At 42.0% G+C, this 22,685-nt stretch overlaps 1 protein-coding gene across 2 annotated transcripts in view; it reads left to right on the forward strand.

The window, feature by feature from the left end:
- The window catches only part of veph1 (ventricular zone expressed PH domain-containing 1), an 84,674-nt gene that overhangs the window by 56,647 nt on the left and 5,342 nt on the right, over nt 1-22,685 (forward strand). For both annotated transcript variants that reach the window (XM_069147587.1, XM_069147588.1), the window contains exons 12-13: nt 6,918-7,035; nt 19,505-19,641. In XM_069147587.1, coding sequence (XP_069003688.1) covers nt 6,918-7,035; nt 19,505-19,641 — 255 coding nt within the window. The remainder of the gene's footprint in view (nt 1-6,917; nt 7,036-19,504; nt 19,642-22,685) is intronic.

Here is a 22,685-nt window from a genome sequence, read left to right on the forward strand (position 1 = left end):
GGTGACAGACCTGCATTTCACCAATGTAGACTAAGTTTGACTGACATCAAACAGCCCCATGATAACAGCCTTCCCTGCTTTCCTAACAGCCTTAAGACAAAAGCCAGATATTAGAAAAGCTTCTGTCCTGAAGTGTTTACTGGAGCCAATCAATATGTGGGACATGGGACAAGGCATCCAAGTGTTGTGCAATAGCACATAAAGTAGGACACCTGGTCACCCTAGCAGTCAGTGGAAAATATTTAGCTAAACACAAGTTTGATCACCTCCTCCGCGAATTGCCACCTTAACATGGTGGAGGGGTTTGAGTTGCTCAGTGAGCTATGGTGTCCGGGGAATAAGCCCCTGGTAGGGTCTCCCAAGGCAAACTGGTCTCAGGTGAGAGCCCAGATTAAGAGCGGTTCAAAAATACCCCCCGATGAATAGCAGAGGTGAGGTCACCTCGCCCGGATCAGGGAAACCGAGGCACCCTCCCGGAGCCAGACCCAGGAAGGGAGCTCTCCGGCGAGCATCTCCTATCCCTGGCAGAGGCCTTTGAGGTAGTCAAAAAGCTCCTCAGTGGCAAGGCACCGGGGGTGGATGAGATCCGCCCTGAGATGGTGAAGGCGCTGGACATTGCTGGGCTGTCTTGGCTGACATGCTTCTTCAATGTCGCATGGGGGTCGGGAACAGTGCCCATGGACTGGCAGACCGGGGTGGTGGTTCCCATTTTCAAAAAAGGGGACCGGAGAGTGTGCTCCAATTATCAGGGTATCACACTACTCAGCATCCCAGGCTAAGCTTATGCCAGGGTGGTGGAAAGGAGGCTCCGACCATTTGTCGAACCTCAGATCCAAAAGGAGCAGTGCGGATTCCGTCCCAGTCATGGAGCAGTGGACCAGCTCTTTACCCTCGCAAGACTACTGGAGGGGTCCTGGGAGTTTGCCCATCCAGTCTACATGTGTTTTGTGGATTTGGAGAAGGCCTTCAACCGGGTCCCCCGGGGATTGCTGCGGGAGTACGGGGGGCCAGACCCATTGCAACGGGCCATCCGGTCTCTGTACAACCGCAGTAGGAGCTGCGTTCGTATTGTCGGCATTAAGTCAGACTTGTTTCCAGTGGGTGTTGGCCTCCGCCAGGGCTGTCCTTTGTCACCGATCCTGTTTGTGACCTTCATGGACAAGATATCTTGGCGCCGCCGGGGGCAAGAAAACGTCGGGTTCGGGGGTCTCCGGATCGCATCTCTGCTGTTTGCAGATGATGTGGTCCTGTTGGCCTCTTCGGACCACGACCTCCAGCATTCACTGGGGCGGTTTGCAGCCGAGTGTGAAGCGGCGGGGATGAGGGTTACCACCTCCAAATCTGAGGCCATGGTTCTCTGCCGGAAATCGGTGGATTGCTCCCTCCAGGTGGGGACGGAGTGCCTGCCTCAAGCGAAGGAGTTTAAGTATCTCGGCGTCTTGTTCACGAGTGAGGGGAGGATGGAGCAGGAGATCGATAGGCGTATCGGGGCGGTGACAGCAGTACAACAGGCGCTGCACCGTGTTGGTGAAGAGGGAGATGAGCCCGAAGGCAAAGCTCAGTTTACCGGGCAATCTACGTTCCGACCCTCATCTATACTGATGAGCTCTGGGCATGACCAAAAGAACGAGGTCGCGGCTGCAAGCCAAAATGAGTTTCCTCCGTAGGGTGGCCGGCTCAGCCTTAGGGATAGGGTAAAGAACTCGGACATCAGGAGGGAACTTGGAGTAGAGCTGCTACTCCTTCGCGTCAAATGGAGTCAGCTGAGGTGGTTCGGGCATCTGATCAGGAGATCAGATCCTGGGCGCCTCCCTCTGGAGGTTTTCCGGGCACGCCCAACTGGCAGGAGACCCCAGGGAAGACCCAGGACACGCTGGAGGGATTATATCTCCCGGCTGGCCTGGGAACGCCTCGGGATCCCCCAGGATGAGCTGGAAGATGTTGCGGGGGAGAGTGAAGTCTGGGTCAGCTTGCTTGGCCTGCACCAAGAAAAAAAAACACAGAGAAAAGAAGATAAGATTTAACAGCCGAGAGGGGGGAAGAAGGTCACAACCTTTCTCTCCATCCATATGAACTGCATTTCCTAAGCTTTCTTTCCTTCTCCGTCAGACCCCAACAGCATCACTCCTGTCTCTGTCAGCAGATCAGAAACACATGTAGTTGACAACAAGTGAGGAGATGTGAAGGGAGAAACTGCTACATAGACAGGCAAGGTTCGCAATTACATCTGTACCAACAGGGGTTTTTAAAGGGAGTCAGTGATTTAAGAGGATCTTGTGTTTGACTTCAGTTAAGTCGTTTTATGACACCGTGAAAATAGAAAGCTGGTGTGAGCACAAATAAGAGGGAAGGAAGGATGTATGGATGTGAGATACAAAGGAAGAAAAGGCTTAAAGATACACTGATAAGGAAAAGGAAATGGGTCTAAAAGGTGGAAATAGTTAAAAGTAATGTTAAACCTCAGTGCTGTGCCATCACTGTGTTTATCTCTAAGTCCCTACAAGAGAGTTAACTCGGAAGGGTGCTAAATGAGATCAGATTTAAAACAAAAACATGCAGGTACAATAAATATGGAGCATAACAAAGGGGAGAGAAGTGTTGAAACTTAAAGAGAGGGGCGCAAAAATGAGTGTAATGAGGAGAGATTAAGAGAGGAGGACAGCCATCAAGGAAAGGGCACATTAAAGTGACACATAAATGGAGTGAAAATGAAAATTGATGGAGACGTGGCTGATAAGAGGAGAGGACGCGTTAGTAATTCAGCTTGTGTTGGCAGGTTACAGATGTGCAAGAAAAGAGTAAAGTTTGGTAAAAAGGGGAATAAAGAGTGGTTTTGAAGGGGAAAATATAATCATACATAACAAAAATACAAAAGTGATATACAAATCAGAATGATTTTCTGAAGAGACAGTAAAATAAATAGTGGAGTAATTTTCTCAGAGGATTGGGAAAGAGAGAGTAAAAGAGGTATAAAATATGACGGAAGACAGAGAGGGGAGATTCTTTCCCAGTATTGTTTCACCTTTTTTTTCCTTCGTTAGAGTGAGAGGGTTTGTTTATACAACTGTGGTATAGATAAAGTTTGATGGAGGAAGAGGAGGGAGGAAGGCAGGGTATTTAGAGATACAGCTGAGGCTGTGATGAGCTAAAGATGTCTGGATGTTTGAAATGGCTTTTAATGTCTGGACCTTGACAGACCTAAAGATGAATGTTCACAGAGAGAGAAATAAAACCTGTTCCTTTTTTTATTGCCATAATGCAGCTCCCCTTCTCAGCACTCCCACCTCTCAACCACTCACCTTCACTCCTGACTTGTACTCCCCTCTCTCCTCATCTTCCTGCCTCATCACTGTCCTAAACAATCACTATCAACCAGACTGAGATGAATGTTGACGTGCACTGCTTAAAGCTTAAATGTAAACAGTTTGGATTCTTTGAAATTGTCCAAAAAGGAGATGATCTCCCTTTTTCAAAACATATTGATTAAATCTTAGAAAGTAAATCTTGGAACAAAAATTTGTGAGATGACAAAGAAAGTAATGAATTTAAAATAAAAAGAGATACGCTGCTTTAAAACAAATTTTTCATACATATATTGCAGTACATCTGTTTGTTGTTGCAGTTGCATCCTGCATTCAGTTGTAATCAGCCATGTGCAGCTCCAATCAGGCATCTTGATCAAATTATGATTATAATCTAAAAGCAGAGATAGAGAGAGGAGAGGGAGAGGTGCAGAAAGAGCGGGGGGGGGGGGGGGGGGGTATTAAAAGGCGAGAGGTGGGGTTACATGAGGATAGGACAGATTATATTCAGACTCACATAATCCAACCATTGTTTCTTCATCACCTCTTTATTGAATCCACCTTTCTACTCCTGATGGTTCAAACATGCGGTCATGTTTGTCCCCCTCAGACTGTTTCCAAGCTGCAAATTTGTGACTAAGCACAACAACTTAAAAGCTCATTAAAACAGCTCATTTACTTTTTGCATTATGTTGTGTGAGCTGCGATTAGCTGCTACAAACGCGCCCTAGTCTGAGGTTTTCTGGACTCCTGAAGCAAACATGTGCCATCGTACTCATTTTTCTTAGCTAGTGATTCATTTTTCTTTGTGCTATGCAGCAGATTCGGGCTCTGGATTCAATCTTACACACTGTTGCTCAACCTCTGATACAGTGTCCTTTTTCATGTTTTCTGCTTCTGTCTTTTCTTTGCTTGTTTTTCAGAGCTTTGCTTTGTAACCGCTGAACAATGTTCAAGCTATTTTAATTACCTTGGCTTTTTAGTTTTAGGCAGGAACTGACATGTTTAATCCAAAGAAAAGCTCTTTTCAAGTTAGAAGGATGATTACTGTAGTGATTGAGTGGGACACCGTCAGGAGCTATTTCAGTTTGTCAGCCTTGAGTCACTACGCTGGAATCTACGCAGCAGTAATACTTGGAGGAAAAACTTGGATTGATTTTTTTTTTCATTGCAAATTATTACCATCTTTGTAGGAGCTTTACTTTGACTGAAGTAAAAATAGCAACAGTTTAAAAATACAACAAACAAAAGTACTGCATTGAAAATCCTTCCTATACAACGTACAGATTATGTAAATATATATATATATATATATATATATATATATATATATATATATAATCGGTGCAGTTCCTCAACATGACCATTAAGTAGTAGTAGCAGTAGTTTGATCTATACCATTGACTTTATATAAAGACCTAGCAAGGTGTCACCCATTGGTTTAAATTGGAGCCAGTTTGTCAGCTCCATCTTGTCTGTTTGGGGCTGGGACAAGCTTCCCAGAAACACCCACTGGTCCACACATGGGCAAACGTTTGCTAATTTAACTAAACTGTGCTAACAGAACAGATGTTGTAGTCAAGTAAAAACATTCTACTTTGTGAAATATTGCTTGACAGAATCCTGCGAAAATCCTATTAGTGCAACTCCATAATCACCTTAAACACAGTAGAACTGCGTATCTGGAGAAATGAAATCCATTGTCACAGACAGCAAAACCACAACACACTTAAATGGGCCTGAGTCTTTGAGAAAAGGTATAATTTAGCATTTTTCTAGAGGTAAAGTGGCACTTTTCAGCAGAATCAAATGGACCCAGAGAGTTTTTTTTAAAGCCAGCATCTGTTGCCTGATCTTAGTCCCCAACCTATGGTGGTCACTGCTTGATAGGATTTTACTCTATTTTATTATACGTGGGTCATGCAAAATCCTAACATGCAAGTTAGTAACTACAGAAGTATAAAGCAGTGTAACATACAAACAGTGAGCTATTTTGTGCCACCGGTTGTGACACTTTCTCTCTTGTCTGGATAATAATAATCAGGATTTCTGCCTCTTGCAACATGTTTCCCCAAAAGAACGCTGCATCCCCTGCACACTATGAGAATACTAACGTTGGTGTAAACCCACAGATGGCCCGTCTCGCTCAGCCACACATGGTCCTGGTTTATCTGTATCCGCAGGCAAAACCCCTTTCACCTCGCTTATTTAAGTTGTACCAACACAAAGGAAGCTCTGATGTATGGATGAATCTAAATCCACTCCCACTCGTTCCATCACATTTACGCTTGTTTATAACCAGGACTGTGTGTGTGTGTGTGTGTGTGTGTGTGTGTGTGTGTGTGTGTGTGTGTGTGTGTGTGTGTGTGTGTTAAAATGAGGGTGGAGTTAACGTGGTCCAAATAGGAATACAAACATTAAAACAGCTTTCACATTTACATTCTCGCTCATTAACATCAAGGACTGAAGGGGGAAAGGTCAAAAGGTCAACACACTAGTAGCTCAGTCATTACAGCTACCTGTTTTTCTTATCATGTTTTTAAGTTTAGCTGCCTTTGGTTGTTTAATGTCACCCTAACTTTACTGTAGAGACAAATATAACTCTTTCTTCAATGCATTGCCAGAACCACCTTCAGTAAAGGCTTCAATCAGAGAAATGATAAAACTGGGTGTATCTTCAAGGTTAAGTTTTCAGGATATTTAACTCGTAATAGAGATTTGGTTAAACCACATAAAAGCAATCTCAATATGAAGACCGATGTACAGAAGTGCTGTTTTAGGTGAAGCTGTGGATACCGTAGTAACCGTATGAACATGAACACGTGAAGGCTGATGACAGTAATCCATCAGTTTTATTGTTATTTTTCTCCAAACCAAAGTAAAGTAAATATGACTTATCTCAAGGGTTTAAGTGTGTTAACTGCAATGTGTTTGTGTGTATTTTAAAGAGAAACATAACTCTGAACACGTGTAGGTCTTCAGGGATTTCTAAGGGGGGTCCAGGCTTCTGCTTGCTCTCTGTTCTGATAAACACACACACGCACGCACATTTTCAGAGTACAGCTTCTAAGCAGCTACTTCTTAGAGTTGAGGGTCACTTATATTTCTTTCTGTGTGTGTGTGTGTGTGTGTGTGTGTGTGTGTGTGTGTGTGTGTGTGTGTGTGTGTGTGTGTGTGTGTGTGTGTGTGTGTGTGTGGACATGTATTTGTACAGATTTTAAAAGCTGACAGTGTTTTATGTAAATATAAACCAGAGGAAGACCTGAGCTGGTCCACAGGATCAGGAGTGGTGCTGATGTATCAGTGTCATCTATAAAACCCACATACGTACAAACCCTAATCCTTGGCTTTTTATTCAGGGTATGTCACAAGTGATCAACTTGCCTCCTGGTGGTGTCATGAGTGTGTGCGCTGCATGTAAACCACAGAGTGATGAGCATAAATAAACAGCAGCAGTGTGAGCAAAGCTTATGTCACATTTGTTGTGCACCTGTCTTATGTGTATGTTATTGGACTGGATACATCGTCACTATCGATTGTGAAATCACCACTTATAAAATTGGACAGTTTAAGGTATGCAATGATTTAATCTGTTTTCTATCACTTTGTCTTCAGGACCTGGACAACCTTCAGATCCAGCTGGAGGAGGTGCGCTTCTTTGACCTGTTTGGTTACAGTGAGGAAGAAGGAGGCTGGCTCTGTTTCATGTGTAACAACCCTGAGAAGGCCACAGGTACACACACACACACACACACACACACACACACACACACACACACACACACACACACACACACACACACACACACACACACACACACACACACATATACACACAGGGAGGATGAAAGGAACAAAGGGACGAGCTGCTTTTATCTGAAAATTGGCCCCCTCCCCTGAATGTACATTTGTGCCCTCGCATTTCAACAGACATCAAATTACACATTTTGCCTCACACACACCATATTACCCTGAAAAGCTCCGAGCCCTTGTTCTTTTCTTCAAACGGTGCGATAAGCAAGTAAAGTGGGATTTTGAAAGATTGCTTTCTCATTTCTTGTTATCTCACCAGCTCTACGGGGCACAGTGGTGTTTCTCTACGAAGCTCCGTGGGATGTTTTCACTCCAAATTGCCTTTGAGGGAAAGAATCTTTTCCCAGAACAGTGAAGGAGACGGGAGTAGGCAGCAGGTCATATTAAACAGCTTCCAGCCTGGTTTTAGCTTAGTGACAGATCACTGTAAGCAGCACGTCACTGCCATCAGCACTCAGTGGTGATTATTTGACTTTGGAGAAGAGACCTCCATCAGTGAGCACTTTGTGCCCTGATGAAGTCAGTAGTAGTCACCAAATCCTTACATTGCTTTTAGTTTACGATAGGGGTGTGTGTGTGTGTGTGTGTGTGTGTGTGTGTGTGTGTGTGTGTGTGTGTGTGTGTGTGTGTGTGTGTGTGTGTGTGTGTGTGTGTGTGTGTGTGTGTGTGTGTGTTTACTCAACAGCTGAAAGCTCTTTTATACACCTGTTCCACAGACATCGTGGCTCCTCACTGTTCAAACTTCCTCACATTGATTTATGCTGCTCTGCATCTCTCTCCTGTTGCCTCTCCTTCTCACTTGTTTCTGCACTCTGACAAAGACAGAGAGCACAAAGTGTGTGTCGGGGAATGATGAGACACATTTACATTTACAGTGTCTACAAATCAATGAGTGACAGTTTACCACTGAAGGAGAGAATACAGGGGAGCAAATGCTAGGTTTTAAATCTGACTGTATCCTTTTGTCAGCCTGACATAGAAGCTGTTATTAGTTACATAAGAGGATTTACAAGAAGGCAGTTTGTGGCAGATGTTGCGCTTTGGTAAAGAAACATGGAGGGAGAGGAGAAGGGGGAGAGAAGGTAAAAAAGAAATACAAAAAAATATATAAATAAATAAAAAAAGAGAGGGCCCGGCTTCACAGAAAGAAGAAAGTGAAGTTCCACTGATAAGTAGCTTTAAATTTCAACCCCATACGTGACCGTGCTGTTTCCAGGCTCTCGTGTTTGATGGCAGCTAATAAGAAGCCAGCAGGTATTTACCAGAAACTTAAAGCCAGAGGCAAGAGGCTGCTTGTCGGGGAAAGGCAAGAGGCAAATGGATACAGTTAAAGTTTACTATGTACATGTGTGTTTATTTATGGTTATTCACTTTGGAGGGAGAAAAGTTCAGATTTGTGATGAGTATGACACGAGCATCGAGCAAGTTTTATCTAATAATCAAATGGATATCTCAAGAATCTAAAACTTTTTTTTTTAAAACATTACAAACACAAAATAATTAATGATCTGGGTTAGGTGTTTTCCACATTTTGTCTCAGTTCAGTTTGTATTTCTGATGTTGCCAGGAGTCGTGCAGACCAGTCTACAGCGTAACATAATTGTGATTGGCCCCGGTGCCAATATTTTTCTCGGGCCCCTCCCCCTGCCTCACATTACATATCACAAATGACTGGGAGTGAGATCATTGGACAAACAAATTAGTATTTCCCAGCATGCCTTCCTCCTTTGTAACTTTTGGAATAAAGCAACCAAATTAGATAAGTCTAGGTGATGGGTCAAAATGATATCTATATTTAATAATGATACATAAAAAGGCTCAGACTCAAAATCATAGGTACACAGGGTGGGAAGTTGGTATGAAGGGCTATACCTATCACAATCAGTGCAATTCTTCTGGAGCTTTGTCAGATGGTCAGGTTGACAATTGAGATTGTCGCTGCTCCTGGCCCCGGTTCTTTGCACTGGTTGCACCATCGACAATTACGCCTTTGAGATCGGTAAAATCCTGTGCGGCTATTGAAGTCATTCCCCTCAGTAATGATCTGGATGATTAAAATTGACTTTGATACACTCACATTTCAGTTGTGTCCAGATAAAAATAGCTGGTGAGCGAACCCTGGCACATTTACATTGATGTCGTTAATGTCAGTGCTGACTAATATGTATTGTCCGTAATCAGTGTGTATGGAAATCATCAGTATGCCATATTACAGTGTTAGTTAAGTTGTTTAATCAGCTTTAGGTGATTAGAAAAGTCATATGAAAGTGAGTTAAGAGCTGAAGACAAAACTGTCACTGTCCCTCACGCACATATGAAGAAAAACATCCAGAAAATGTGTTATGTTATCTGAAAAAAGAATATCTTTAAAAAGAATATCTCACAACATCTCAACTATATAAACAGTATGTCTGGATTGGCCTGCTTTCCTCTCACTACTTGTGACTTCAGTGGGCACTTTGAGTAACACTGCATGCTCTAATTCACTTGGAATTGAGTCTTTATAATAATCAGTTTGATTAATATGGGATTTTTTTTATTGAGGCTCTGTGTTTTATGTGTAATTGATATTTACACAGTTCATTTAAATGGAAGCTGTCATTGAGCTGGCTTTTTATTCCATATTACCGATTCCTCATCACACACGTGCACAGAAGTAAACAAACACACACACGTCAGACTTCCCAATCTAAACAGGAGAAAAGCCAGACGAGCGTCTTTCTTTTCTCTGCTGCTCAAAGCAAGCCAACACAATCACTGAACTAGCAGAAGGACTGCGGAACGACAGATGATTTCCTCTCAGATTCATGCTAGTCTCTCTTCATTACAGACGGATTTAGAGAGGGAATAGGAGTACTTTATCTCTGGGACTGTGTGGTAGGAAATGTGTGGGCATGTGGATACATGTGCTTAGGAAAGCATTTGTGTCCTTTTGGCCTTGGATGGCCCCACTGCCCTGCTGTGCATATTTGTCTGGTAGAAGGTAAGACCTCCATGTGCACAATTTTAAAAACTAATGTTCCTGAAAAAGAGAATCTCAGAGGAATAAAGAAACTCTGGGCAAGTAAAACCAGTCTGTATGTCTTGATATCACAACAATTAAGTGGGAGAATATGTGGTGGAACATTAATACACTTGTTAACTATCAGGATTGAAACTTTTTTTTCAGTGAATTCATGTCATACCTGGTCAGCTGTATTCAGAATAATCACCCAAATGTAAAACCTATAGTATTTCTACCCAAATGAGACTTCAGTGTTTAAACTATTCAATTAACTTAAAACAAAAGTGTTTATAATAAAAAATAAACTTTGATTCTGCACCAAAGTCAGGCTCAGACTCACAGCCTGTAACTGCAGAGCTGAACTCACTGTCATTAAACCCACTACAAAAACACACTGTTTAGATTGCAGTTAACACACACAGTCAGCTGTTTGATGCTCAGTCGACTCTCAATGTGTTCATTTCCCGCTTCAATGAAAACTGTCATTAATTAAAGCTAAAATCTTGTGTGTGAATACATACAACCAGCATACACTTTTACATTTGGGTATGTGTGATATGTTTTCTGCTGCAAGAAAAAAAGAGAGAGCACGGTCAGAGAAAAAGCTCTTCGTGCCATTAACAATAGTGTGTGTGTGTGTGTGTGTGTGTGTGTGTGTGTGTGTGTGTGTGTGTGTGTGTGTGTGTGTGTGTGTTGCCTGAAACAACAAATTCTGTCCACAGGGCTGTGAATCTTTCCCTTCATGATATTCAAACAGCCCTCTGTGTTAACTAAGTGACCCCATTTCGACCTTTACCACCTGAGGCCTGACATTTTTGCGTCAGTCATTCCTCAGACTGCCGACATGAAATCAGTGTATTGACCAAACGTGGTATGCAGCGGATCATTCGTCAGCTGCATAACTAAGGCACTTCATAACATATTCATTCAAAACATTTGTGCAGTACATCATGTCCATGCAGCTTTTGTTGTGCAAGACAAGTTTTAAGATATCAGAATTTGGTGAAACATTAAAATGTTGTACAACTGTAAGATATGCACATGCACATGTTTATCCTTTGGCATGATCTCCATTTGTTAGATTAGACTGTGGGTATTTTTGCCTTTCGTTGCTATACAGTAACCACGGGAGGCAATGTACGGAGAGACAGGACATATGGTACACATTCAGGTGGACCATCAAATTTAACATCATATATGAGTATTTACTGTGTAATGTCCCCTCTGGTGGACACCAAGGGAAATGGAGATGAAAACACGACAATAAAAATCAAAGGAGTCAAAGATGATTTGTTTTTGGCTCTACAGAATACTAAGAGACTTAAAAGTTTTTAAATCTGGGAGAAAATGGACAAGAAGGACAAGGTGGTTATCCCAAATACTCTACTCTATAGTGTACTATAGAGTGTATAGTGTACTCTAAAGTGTACTATAGAGTGGACAAGGTCCATATGAATTGGCTTTTTGTTCACTATCGTGGACAAGTGGACAATTCAAACAGAAAAAGTGAAAAGTGTTAACTTCTCGTTTGGGATTTTGGGGCATTTGTCCTCCATAAAGTTGCATTACTGCCTCTTTCTGGTTTGAATCGTCCACTACAATCTTGTAATCAGTCCAGTGAGTTTCAAAAGCCTTAATTTCTTCCCCTCTGCCATTCGGTTCACTCATGAACATCTTTAATCCTGGCTTCCAATCGTGCTATTCGCTTTAGACCTGTAATCATAGCGTTCTTTTCTCTTCGTATTCTGCATGTAATCAGGACGTGTGCCTGCGTCTCCTTTACATGACACTGCTTACAAAAGGCCAGTTGGATGTTTTCTTGTGACAAGAGTACTCTTCAAGTTGTTGTTTATTTCATGTAATTGTCTTCCTCTAGGCACACGATCACAATACTGATGGCAGCGTTTGAGAATTTTCTTTCTAGCTAAACTTTTCCCCTCCCATTTTGAAAGTATAACGTACACATTCTCTCCCGACCACCTTCTTCACTAACTTTTTTTTCTCTCATTTCCTGTCATTCTTGAGTGTGCTGCTATCCACATTATTGTTTTTCTCTTTAGTGGCGAACCTTTAATTAGTAAACAGCAGCTCAGGGCACAATCATGTCGTTAGCATCTGGAAAGAAATCAGGTGGGACTTGTCATCTTCAATTTGGAGGATTTTATGTTGTGAGCCATCATTCTGGATTTTGCAGTAAATTACCTTAAAGGTGATAAATTGGAAGCCTCTTCTAATTAAAGCACAAACGCACCAAACAAAGGACAACAGAAATACTGTTCAAAACTTACCCATCGTACTATAAACATACTATATCTTTGCCATCAAATACAGGACATCGATTGCTTGCAGATTTAAACAGTTTATAATGAAGGGAAACGTGAACATGTTTTTCACCTAAATGAAAATAGCCGTAGAACAAGACCACAATATATAATGAGGGCCAGCAAAAAACCTCAAAACCATCTGCTGGGATTACTGGGGAAAGTTGTCCAGCTATATCCAGTATATTAGGTCAAGTTACTGTAAATGGCCGTGATGACTCATCTCATCTCGCTGAAACGACTGTAATGACTTCACGTCGGATCCAGTGCAATTTGGATTTGGAACATTTTATTTTGGGTGATCCAGTTTATGCAGTGCGTACCAGTTCACGTATTTACCATGTATTACTCATGTTACAGGCTGCCGCCAGCCAAACCTTTACTTTGTTATGTTGTAACATTATAAAAACTTGCTGACTTGGCCTGAGTGACTCAGAGGTTACACACACACACACACACACACACACACACACACACACACACACACACACACACACACACAGAGCTGATCTCATGTTTTAATGGTAAAGGAGAAAGAAGGGAAAGGTAAAGTGGAGCCTGTGGTTACTGCAACTCCAAGATACTTTATGATATACTGTTGAGTTTGCGTACAGGAATGTCTCTGAAGTGAGTCTTAATGAGCCGAGTATAGTGTGTGTGTGTGTGTGTGTGTGTGTGTGTGTGTGTGTGTGTGTGTGTGTGTGTGTGTGTGTGTGTACTGTATGTGTGGACATGCCAGAATAAGGCATGCAGGTTCGACACGTATCCTCTCTTATTCTTTTGCCATGTTTCTGCGATCGTTGAGTATTTTTCACTTGAATGGCACCAAATGTATCATATACACACTTAAAAATGTTTTCTTATATATGTAACCTCATTGCGCCATCATGTCTCTGCATGTGGGGATTTGTGCACATTTACTGGAAGATATGTTTGTAAAAAAAAATGTATAACCCGAAGTAAGACTCCATCAATCAGTGAAGACATGCTGGACAGAAATTCTCACCTCCAGAAATTATGTTGCAAATTGAGGAGATTTCTCGGTTAAAGAGGGATGTTCATCACGCTGTGCCAATGTTTAAGTGCAGTTTTGAGGGAAATTGCAAAATGTCCTTAAATGATTTAAGACAGCATTTCTGAAGGCAGCTTTTAGAGATTGTGGTTATATCATCAGGTAGCGTGAAGGAAACAAGCAAGTTGAACTTCAGGTAAAGGTTAAAGACAGTGATTAGTGTTTTGTTTTTTTCCTGGAAACAGTTGTGAAACTGTAAAAACAAAGAACTGGATGACAAATTTTAATGATATATTACAAATCAGGAAAAAAACCCATAAATAAACTGTTAAAGATGCTGTAAAGCAAATTCCAAGATTTGCTTCTCAATACATTATATACATGTGTGAAATGAGTTGCTGAAAGCACATGCAAAGCTAAAAAAAAACTTTGTCGCACTGAAATGTGGAGTTAGACCGTCAAACAGTTTCTCATCCGTCTTCAGCTCAGGTTTTTTTAGGCGGGGCTAAAAGCTAGCCCATCTACATCACCGACCTACCGAGCAGACGGTTTATATAACCTCCTGCATGGCTCCTCCTCTCATACGGTGAAACGATATCAAAGTCTGGAGCTCATTTGCACAAGAGGTCGTCCCACTCCACTTCAGGTGCTCCTCCTGCCGTAGTCAGATTGTTGTTGTACATCAGCTGGCTGCTACAGGACGTCTCCCTCCACCCGCAAGGGAATCTTTCCTGGAAGCAAGAACCTCCAAAGCAGCGCTGCATCGCTATTTAAATGTTCTACTGATGAAGAAAGGAAAAAGAGGTGGATTGACTTTGTGAAGAGCCTCGCTAAAGGAGACCTGAGGATTAACACCAACAGCCGCCTCTGCAGGGACCATTTCAGGACGGATAGTTTTAACTTGGACCGGAGACGGATGCAGTTTATGGACACACGTCTTCTCCTGCAGCACGAAGCCGAACCGAGCGTCGCCCTCCCGGCCGTTCATTCTCCGTCCGCTGCCGCCAGCAGTTCACCACTCAGCGTAAGTTCTGTGTGCTTGTTATAATTATACTAGTTAACTTTTCCACAGTAACTCTGCTACGTTTAGTCTGTGGTGCAAACCGCTAACGTGATTTTACTCACTGTAGATTAACGGTATTTTGGTGAAATGGTAGCTAACGTGCTAATTAGCTTCTATTGAGCTCGTAGCCGAGCAGAGTTCAGAGGAAAACGCTCCGATAACCGCCGATTGTTTTATGCGTCTCCATCTATCTCCGATAAGGAACTATAATATATGTAACTCTGTATTTTACATGTCGGGGTGATGGTAAACATGGACCAGAGGAGATCTTGTCCTCCCGATTAATGAGGGTTGTTGTTTTTGTACTCCGGCGTAACGTTACAATCACCGACCCTCTGGGTTACATGTACCGGTACCGGTCCGGATAAACGAGTCCGACTACATGTGGAGGAGGCTGCAGAGAGCAGGTGGAGGAGTTGGAGGTGGAGGTGGAGGGACATCAGTGAAAGAGAAAGACTGTCGGCTCGACCTGAGCAGGTTCAAAGTTTGAATTGACGTGATGTAATGAATGAGGTAATGCAGCGTTGTGCATGTTGCAGTCGTTGCAGAACTAAATCAACTCCTCGGCTCTTATTATCTCCACTACTGTAATGCAGGTGCGTTAGAAGTAGTTGGAGACTCACTGTCTGCTGTCTCTGGTGTCCAGTTTGACTCCTGTGTTACAGTTCAGGGGGACAAGCTGGATTTATATGCATCTGTATGTTTCACTCATTGGACAAATAAATTCTAATTTTATTCTGTTTTCCTAAAGCAGGCTGCTCCGTCCACCAGAGAGACAGACTACCAGTGGGACATCATGCACCGAGAGGTTGGATGTCAGACGGACCGCTTCGTGGGGAAAAGAACTGCAGCCACAGGAATGTCCTACAGGACACTGAACACCTCCCAGGGAGTGGGCGGAGCTTCAGCTCCTTCAGGGGACACGCCCCCCCCAGTCTCAGAGCAGAGAAGACTGATGATTTTCTCACTATTTCAAAGCCTAATTTAACAAACTTGTCTGTAGTTTTTTTCATTCAAATTTGGATGGGTAGTTAACAACCCATACTTCTGTGGTGTGATGAACTTAAAACTAATTTTCATTTCTACTTTACGGCATCTTTAACCTTTATGGCTCCAAGACGCAGTCCGTTTTGGCGTTGCCTTGGGGCCGTATCTGTTTGACGGGCCTGTGGTGCAGTCAGGTTTCCACTATAGGTAGGCGAGCGTAGTGTCCTCGGTTCCAGTTAGATTGAGTGAGATCTACCACTCGCTCCTCCCGTGTTCATCCAAATACGGTCACTTCTGGCTCCAAAATATTAAAATGCCGATGGCCGAAATGCCAACCTGGAGGTATCAAAACGATAGTTCACGAACCTTTCGGTGACGTAACGGGTGGTTGCTGTTTGGTTAAGTTACAAAGTAATTTTCACATCACTAGCATGGTGCATTGCATTGTGGGACTGCTAACACAAAGTATTTTATAGACTATATAGGCTTGGAATTCATTCACTCAAACTATAGTGTAAATTGTATGCCAAAAAAGAGTGAAATACATAAAAGTTATCCAAGCCATGTTTGCAAACAAAAAAATTAGCAACATACCAAGACAACCAAGACAAATATATTCTCGTTCTCATTACTGTTTGTTGTTCTATTTTTAAACATGTTTTTGCAAAGATAAACATGGTACAAGAAGCATTTTTTTCTCTTGACTTGACATTTTTGCTAAATTCAGACACTCAAAAGAAAAACCTTGACATTTCACACTGGAGGGGGCAGTAACTAGTTTACAACCACATTCTTTCCCATAATTGATCATTAGCAAGGGTGAGTAAGTGTACGGTCTGGTTTACATCCGTAGTTGTCGTTTTTGATACATATTTCTGTACTCCACACACCTCATCTTGACTTGAGGTCATCGTCCTGCAGCCAAAAACCACCAACAGATACAGTTATGAAACATGTTGGTCTTTTTTTATTTGGGCCCGAGGGTGAAATTAGGCTTGTTTGGAGGGACTGCTGTTTCTGGTAATGATTTGGGTGGGAAACTTGACTCCTGTCACAATTTTGAAACCCTGTCTTGCTGTGAGGGGACAGCGCTAAACACTAATGCCCTGCATTGTAGTTGTTGAGTCACAGGACAAGTGTTTCCAAATCCCGAGACAAAGGTCATTTAATCCTCAATATGTTTTCAAGGTGATAGTAGGCTGACTTTGTTAATTGGTTTAATTTAGCTATTGAGATTCAGGTCTGGGTCCATGACTGCAAAAGCATTTCTCACTTGGTTCGTGGCTTTCAAATGTAACCAATTGCAGCTGAGCACTGACTTTTAATCGTTCCTCCTTGTCTCCAAAAACAATTACTTCAGCTTTATCTCCGTTTTATGCACGTCCAATCATTGACTTTTTTTTTTCAATGCACTCAACTGGGACCTTGTAGGGGATAATAATCCCCCGGTGATATGGTTATGTAAAAATGTACATTTATTTAGTTGTTTTCAATAATCTGAGCTAGTTGGAGCAAGTAGATGTTGAACCAAAAAGGCCCGAGAGTGGAGTCTTGGGGAACTCCCAATGTCATTTTTGTCTACTCTGGTGTATAAAAAATTATAAATGTCCACTTAGATGTATAAAAACTATAAAACGTGCATGCACACGCACACACATGCGCACACACACACACACACACACACACACACACACAGATAACTTGAAAATAATGCATCCATTTTAAATATATGGCAGCTTGATGATTCATCAGTAAAAACAAATCAAACATAACCCTCATCAATTATTTAGGAGGAATCGGTGTTTGTGCTACAGCAAGGTGTTTGTATTATGTTGTATTGAGTAATTCTGAGGGGGAGGCTATAGCTCAGTCGGTAGAGTGGGTTGCACACTAACTAGGAAGGTTGGTGGCCCAATCCCCAGCTCCTCCTGTCCACATGCCCAAGCGTCCTTGAGCAAGACACTGAACCCTAAGTTGCTCCCAATAGTGTACCTGTGAATGCAGTCCTGATGGCAGCACCCTGCATGGTGATCAGCCTCATTAGTGTGTGAATGGGAAAAACCATGTTAAAGCACTTTGAGACCAAAAGGTGATAAAGCACTATACAAGTACAGTTTGATATTATTATCACCTTCAACTATGAAGCAATATTTTGTTTAATCAATTTATAATTTAGTTTATAAAATGTCAAAACACACAATTAAATAGCCATAAAAACGTATGCGGCCTTGAAATAATGTCTTTGTAATGCTAAAAAATGTCATTTCACCAGCTGTCAAAGAAACAGAAAGATGTTTGATTTTATATAATGTGAAACAGAAACGAAGCTTCTCTTTCTTCTCTCCTCCTTCCTCGTCTGATTTGTGTTGTGATGACCTTTACTGGTTTGTTTTGTTTGGTGTAATACACCGCTGGTCATTATCTTTGCAAAATGCCCACACAGTGATTAGATTGCAGTAATCTCTTTGCCGCTTTACTCAACATCATGGATACAAAGAACGTCTCTGTTTCGTCACCAGCATCTGAATCCAAATCTGAACATGCCAAAACATCTCCAAGTTTCGCAACGGTTCGAGTGTACAGTCACACTCACAAGTGCTGGAGTCTTGTAAACTACTTGTAAGGAATTATATTGATGGAAATTTTATCTATGGTCCCTTTAAAAATTTATTTGATCAGAAGGTTTTTTCCATGTTGAATAAAATATGCTGTTCATTTGTATTCGAGCAACACACCTATACACACAAATACTGTAGATACACTCACATACACATGCTCTCAATCCTGTATTTGATCCAAGAGGTTGACGTGGGTGAGTGTTTCTAATCAGCTATGTGTTCTCTTCTATCTGATCACACACACGAGTGAAACAAAGTGCGTTTGTTGATTTAAACTGAGCAGCTCATTAACGTTGACTGGAAGTGGATAAATTCAAGTTTTTTTTTGTATCACATAGCTTCATACAAATGCCGTTCAAAGTGGTTGAGTGTCAGAACAAAAAACTAAAGACAGAATTAGGGGGACATGTGCTGTAGAGATCGGGAGGGTTCACAGAACATTCCCTGTACCATGTATTACCGGAAAGGGCATTATATTTGTGATTTTATACTGTATTCTTAATGTTAGTACCAACACATGTCAAAGCAGATGACAATCTTTTTAGCCCGGGAGTTCATTCTTCATATTTTGTAGGCAGCCATTGTTTTCCATTTCCAAACAGCGGGGTGTCAAACTCAAACTTCCCAGAGGACATTAGCCATGTGCTCACTTGTGCACTGGTATTTTAACACTTTGTGGTGTTTTTTTTTCTTTTTTTAGATAAACTCTATACTTGGACAGTATATTCCCAAATGTTGAGCTGCTCATTGTTCACCTTGACAACATAGGACACAAACAGTGTTGCTCATTTGGAGATTCAAGTCTCAGCTGTCAAACTGCTGGCATGTCACAACTCTGCTCATGTGGCACTGACAAAGATGTGAGACATGCTGTTTACAAATTTAAAACAAAGTAACTTAGAAAACACCTCCAAAGAGGAACTTAAAAAAAAAAAAAAAACATAACCCCAAACAGACTCGTAGTAGTGGCCAACCCACAAGAAAAAGAAGGGGAGAAAGTGTCAGGGAAGAGCAAACAGCAGCTCTGGAGGCAAACAGGCTTATATAGACTCCTGAACAGGCGAAGTCAATCCCCTGATTGAATGGGAGGGGCCAAGTAATCAGGACCTGAAAAGGAAAGCACACAACCAGAGAGAGACACAGAGACACAGAGAGAGAGAGAGAGACTGATTGGAGCATACAAAGTAAATGATCTAGTGCACCCAAAACAAGTAGACACAAGACAACACCCACCAGCACATGACCACATCGTAGTGATGACCTTTTACAGCAATCATGTACAGTAAATTGACAAAAGCATTCATATATTTTCTTTCTGTCCGTCTTCTTTTTATCTTTCTCTCTCCCTTTTTGTCCGTCGTTCTGTGTTTGTGCGGACGTCTAGTCGTGAACCAGGAGGGACAGCCTCTGATCGAAGGGAAGCTGAAAGAGAAGCAGGTCCGCTGGAAGTTCATTAAGCGCTGGAAAACCCGCTACTTCACCCTGGCAGGAAACCAGCTTCTCTTTCGGAGAGGCAAATCCGTACGTATAGACAGTGAACATGAACACACTCAAACATGGATACACAAACACACCAACTGTCCTTGGCGTTTCACACAGATCACCCTCATTAATATGTCCATGCTCTGTGCCGTTTGAATCATGATGAAACTGGATGAAACAGTGGAAATCCCATCACCTGATAAGCTCAACTGTCCCTCAGGAGCATCCGGTGAATCCAACTGTAGAAAACCTTGTCCCCGGTAGGGACTCCTGAGGGACCCCCAGGGCCAAAGCGTGAGGCTGGAACAAAATGAGTCACTCTCACCCACTATAACTCAAAGCAGATAGCATTACACACAACTAGCAAACACAGAAGAGGAGGTACAACGTCGTACATTGTGTGTTTGAGGGGGATTTCCCTCTGGCCTGCAACAATGTGATTTTTCCTCTTGGTTTCCTGTGTTTGCCTGTGACTTACTATAAGGAGAACAAAGGCTGAGAACACCAAAGAGAGGATCGTTGTACAACGGAAAAGTTTGCTTCATTGAAAACAAGCAAAAAGCAGCATCAGCTAAATGAGAGGTCAGAGGTCTGTAAAAGTTTGTTTAAAAAAAGATGTGGTGAGATTTCTCCCAACTAAAGAAAGACAAATATTTCCAGTCTGCTCAGCAAGAGAATAGGATCTGTTTGGAAATTTTACTATTTCCGTTTGGCAGTCATTTGCACAAGTGAAACTATTATAATGAAATGAATATTTCACAGCCAATAAGAGATTGAGTGTCCTGTATATGCAATCAGCTTCCCAAAACTCAAATGAGGCACAACATCAGAGAGGAGTATCTGGAAACATGGGAATATTCAGTGGTTGAATTGCAGAAACAGAGTTGAGCTCTTTTTTTCTTTTTTTTTTCAACTCCAAACAATCGTCTTTGTGCGCCTCTCCAGATGGTAATGGATTCTGCTGTCTGTTTTGCAGTAGCCACAGATTGGGAAGGTTTTGCGTCTTTGTTCTCGGAGCTCAGTCTGTGTGTGCCAGCATATTCTGGAGGTGGTGGGTATGTTGTGAAAGACCTTTTTTTCCGACTGGGGTGTAAGATCACTTTGAATGATCGAGCAGCTTCGACACCGAGAGGTTTGAAACGTTCCCAAGTACACACGAAGCGGGGACTTTTACTTGTTGGTAAAATATGGTAAAGAGAAAATACAACATTTAAATGAATTGTAGGTTATATCTGAGCCCCTGTATGTCCTCCATTTTCCTTTTGCTGGGACAAGACATAGACCTGTGTCAAACTTTAATTGGGTAAGACTTTAATTGAGAAAGAAATTAAGAAAGATCATTAGGATGACAAAATGATACTTGCATAAACCTACACTGCATGTACGCGGATATGTGGGGACTAGTTAGAGCACAAACATGTGTCCACCTTATCCAGTTTACTTTTTGCCATCTTTTGGAGTCTTTGGTCCTGTTTCATATTCAAGTTCAGTTCACATAAAACAACTATTATTTGTTTAAATGTTTTTACTGCTCAAATCTGTTCAATATCAATCTCCAACATCGCCGTCATTAGTTTCCACTTATTTATTTGATTGTTTTTAGTCCTGGGGACTCGTGTGTCTCCAAACACACCATTTGTTTTTTAAGACTAGAACTTGTTTTGTTTTTTTACAAGCCTCCATGCCACCAACAGCTGCGGCAAGAGGCAAAAATGTTTTCATGTTGTCCGTACATCCCAAGCTTGTAAACACAATATGTTGTTCAAGAACATCTTTTGGAATTGTTCTTAAATATGACACGAACATTCACTTGGACACGAAGATGGACTGAATAGACATTCTTATAAACCTGATGCCACAACTCAGGAACAGAAGGGCAGATTGTGACCATATTTCTGGACAGACATGGACGTCAACTGCAACTTGGTTGGTTGGCAGTGGGATACAGTGCGGGCGTGAGGCAGTTATCTAGTTGTCAGTAAAACTTACCGTCGACCCTTTGTGCAAAGTCATCATAACGGTGGGTTCGCTTTCTCTGAGAAGCTCCAAAATCGAGCATGCTGTGCATTTTCAATATGATTTGTCAGAAAATTTAAGTAAAAGAGACCCAAAATGCAACATGCTCATCACAGAAAAAAAAAACATTTAGCCGTGTCAACACATCAATCTGTCTGGACACTCCAGTTCCAGCCTTGGTACTAGCCCCGTTATTCAGTGGTGACGGTCAGCAAAGCTTGGTCAAGAGGTAAAAATGTAAATATGTCTACTCCAATTAAATGCTTTTATTTAATTATTACTTTATTTATATATATATATATATATATATATATATACATACACATATACATACACACACACACACAAACAGGATGTGGGCACTTGCCATGGGTCTTGCAGCTCGCTCTGGTTATGTGGTTGTAACCATATATCTAACTATGAGGTAAGAAGACATGGCTGCGCTACAATATACACACACACACACACACACACACACACACACACACACACACACACACACACAACAACACCTCACCACACTCAGAAACACACACTTTCAAAATTACACTCAGGTAGCTAAAACACAGACATAATGTGCTGCAGAGCTGGAGGAATTCATTTCCTGCCCTGCACGGGGAAACAATAGAACAATAAAGTGTAATTGTTTGTGCTGCGAGTCGTTTGTTCTGAGGTCGTACATACTGGAAACAACGTCAGGAAACAGAGTTGGGCTCCTTGAAATCAAGAGAACACATCTGACACTGCAGCAACAAGAGGTCAAAGGTCATTCATGTGCTTGAAACGCATTTAGAGCTTTTTAACATTGCAAGACAGATTTCTTAGTGCACACTGGAAAAACTCAAACTTTAAGCAGGTACCTACTCTCTTTGAAGACAAAACGTAGCGTGAGGGTGGTGGTTAGCGCTGTTGCCTGACAGCAGGAAGGTTCAGGGTTCAAGCCTCGGCTGGGGCTTGGTTCGAACCTTACCCGGGGCCTGGGCCTTTCTGTGTGGAGTTTGCACGTTCTCCCCGTGCCTGCGTGGCTTCACTCAGTACTCCAGTTTCCTCCCACCAGCCAAAAACAT

The sequence above is a fragment of the Embiotoca jacksoni genome, unplaced genomic scaffold, assembly GCF_022577435.1.
Source record: "Embiotoca jacksoni isolate LCO1_2020_lvr unplaced genomic scaffold, fEmbJac1.0.p SCAF_14, whole genome shotgun sequence".
In the NCBI taxonomy this organism is placed as follows: domain Eukaryota; kingdom Metazoa; phylum Chordata; class Actinopteri; family Embiotocidae; genus Embiotoca; species Embiotoca jacksoni.